This window comes from Rutidosis leptorrhynchoides, chromosome 5 (assembly GCF_046630445.1).
Source record: "Rutidosis leptorrhynchoides isolate AG116_Rl617_1_P2 chromosome 5, CSIRO_AGI_Rlap_v1, whole genome shotgun sequence".
In the NCBI taxonomy this organism is placed as follows: domain Eukaryota; kingdom Viridiplantae; phylum Streptophyta; class Magnoliopsida; order Asterales; family Asteraceae; genus Rutidosis; species Rutidosis leptorrhynchoides.
This window is the reverse complement of record NC_092337.1, coordinates 26,241,558-26,243,582: the sequence shown is the minus strand read 5'-3', so window position 1 is coordinate 26,243,582 and position 2,025 is coordinate 26,241,558. Positions and strand designations below refer to the sequence as shown.

The 2,025-nt window shown below is 38.9% G+C and overlaps 1 protein-coding gene across 1 annotated transcript; it reads right to left on the bottom strand.

Annotated features, from left to right (window-relative positions):
- Positions 1–436: 436 nt before the first annotated feature.
- LOC139847241 (uncharacterized) lies at positions 437–1,768 on the bottom strand. Its single transcript, XM_071836895.1, has 2 exons — positions 814–1,768; positions 437–641 (listed from the first exon to the last, which is right to left on the bottom strand). Exon 1 carries the CDS (start codon positions 1,736–1,738, stop codon positions 815–817), a length of 924 nt encoding a protein of 307 aa, XP_071692996.1. The 5' UTR covers positions 1,739–1,768; the 3' UTR covers positions 437–641; position 814.
- Positions 1,769–2,025: the final 257 nt, after the last annotated feature.

Below are 2,025 nucleotides of genomic sequence, written 5' to 3'. Positions count from 1 at the left end.
TGATAAAAGTTTATCGGATTTTGCCTCGTTCGGAAAAAATTGGATAGGAGGAATAGCAAGGAGTCTCTGGCTAACGATCAGAAGGCCGAGGACTCCCTTAGTAGATTAGATTTGAAATACATACAAGAACAATATATTGCTATAGATAGTTTATATTTGAAGTTATTACTACTATATCCGTTCCACTAGAAATATCTACTTTGACTTTTGACAGTTTTTATTTGTCAACTTTAACTATAAATATTTATGTTCGTGTTATATGATATTTGATGAAAATTATATGAATGGATTGAGTTTTAATTGTATTTTCATTGATATAATTTTTATCAAATATTATATAATACCAACAAAAATATTTAATGTCAAAATTGAATAACGAAGACCGAAAAAAGTCAGAGTGGGACACTTCTTGTGGGACCCAAGTAAGAACTTGAAGTACGTAGAAGAACAATTTATTGCTCTATATTTCTTTATTATCAACAAAAGCAAACAGTAAAACAAATACTTATTGAATACATGAATCAAAATAAAAGCCATTTCCATATAATTTTGAACCATCTTTGTCCTGCATGTTTATTCTTAGCGAAAGGTCCGTAATATAATCTCAATACTTTAACTTGTACTCCGTAGTTCTTTAACTCCTACAATAATGGAACGAAGTAATCAATTAATGACAAAATAATGAGTAAATTAATTAATTAGTCAAATGCAAATATACAATTTCAATTCACAAATTATTCAGTAATTCAAAGAATTAAATTTCATGCATGATATCTCATACGTAGCTTAAAAAAAGATGGTAACTAGTCACACCTTAGTGGTAAGGAGGAGGTGGTGAGCTGTAAATGTAATGTGGTGGTGGGGACTTGTGAACTGGTAGAGGTGGTGATTTGTGGTATGGAGGAGGTGGTGAGTGATAGACTGGAGGTGGAGATGACTTATGGTATGGAGGAGGTGGTGAGTGGTAGACTGGAGGAGGTGATGAGTGGTAGACTGGCGGTGGTGGTGATTTGTGGTATGGAGGTGGTGGTGAGTGGTAGACTGGGGGTGGTGGTGACTTGTGGTATGGAGGAGGTGGTGAGTGGTAGACTGGGAGTGGTGGTGATTTGTGGTATGGAGGAGGTGGTGAGTGGTAAACTGGGGGCGGTGGTGACTTGTGGTATGGAGGAGGTGGTGAGTGGTAGATTGGGGGAGGTGGTGACTTGTAGTATGGAGGAGGTGTTGAGTGGTAGACTGGGAGTGGTGGTGATTTGTGGTATGGAGGAGGTGGTGAGTGGTAAACTGCAGGCGGTGGTGACTTGTGGTATGGAGGAGGTGGTGACTGGTAGACTGGAGGTGGTGGTGATTTGTGGTATGGAGGAGGTGGTGAGTGGTAGACTGGTGGTGGTGGTGACTTGTGATATGGAGGAGGTGGTGACTTATAGACTGGGGGTGGTGGCGATTTGTGGTATGGAAGAGGAGGTGAGTGGTAGACTGGGGGTGGTGATGACTTGTGGACGGGAGGAGGTGGTGACTTATAGACCGGGGGTGGTGGTGATTTGTAAACTGGTGGTGGTGGCGACTTGTAAATGTAATGATGTTTAGGTGGTGGTGGCGGAGATCTCTTTGGAGGAGGTGGTGGTGGAGATGAGTATTGGTAGGTGGCGGTGGTCATTGACGGCAATGTTAAAGAGATCATAAGCATTACAAGAGTGATTACAATGGTGGCCATTGAGGACATTTTTCCCGTTGTTCCCATTCTTGTAGAAGTGGGATTTGATTTGTGTTATTTGAGGAATCCTCTCATCCTTTATATATTTGAAATTCTCGCATATTTTAATGACGTTTAAGACTTTAACATTAATTTATTTATTAGTGAATTAAATTTAAAACATTAGTTGAAATTATTCTACCAACTACAATAATATACTCGTATGAAATTGAGAAATATGCATGTTAAGCCATCGTGTTCCCCACTTTGAATAGTTCAACGCGTGAAATTTCATAATATATTGTAATTTTTATTAATAATTTTTATACTTGGTA

What these genes read in the sequence shown, in the direction of transcription:
- LOC139847241 (XM_071836895.1), bottom strand. Translation starts at nt 1,738, where the DNA reads ATGGGAACAACGGGAAAAATGTCCTCAATGGCCACCATTGTAATCACT.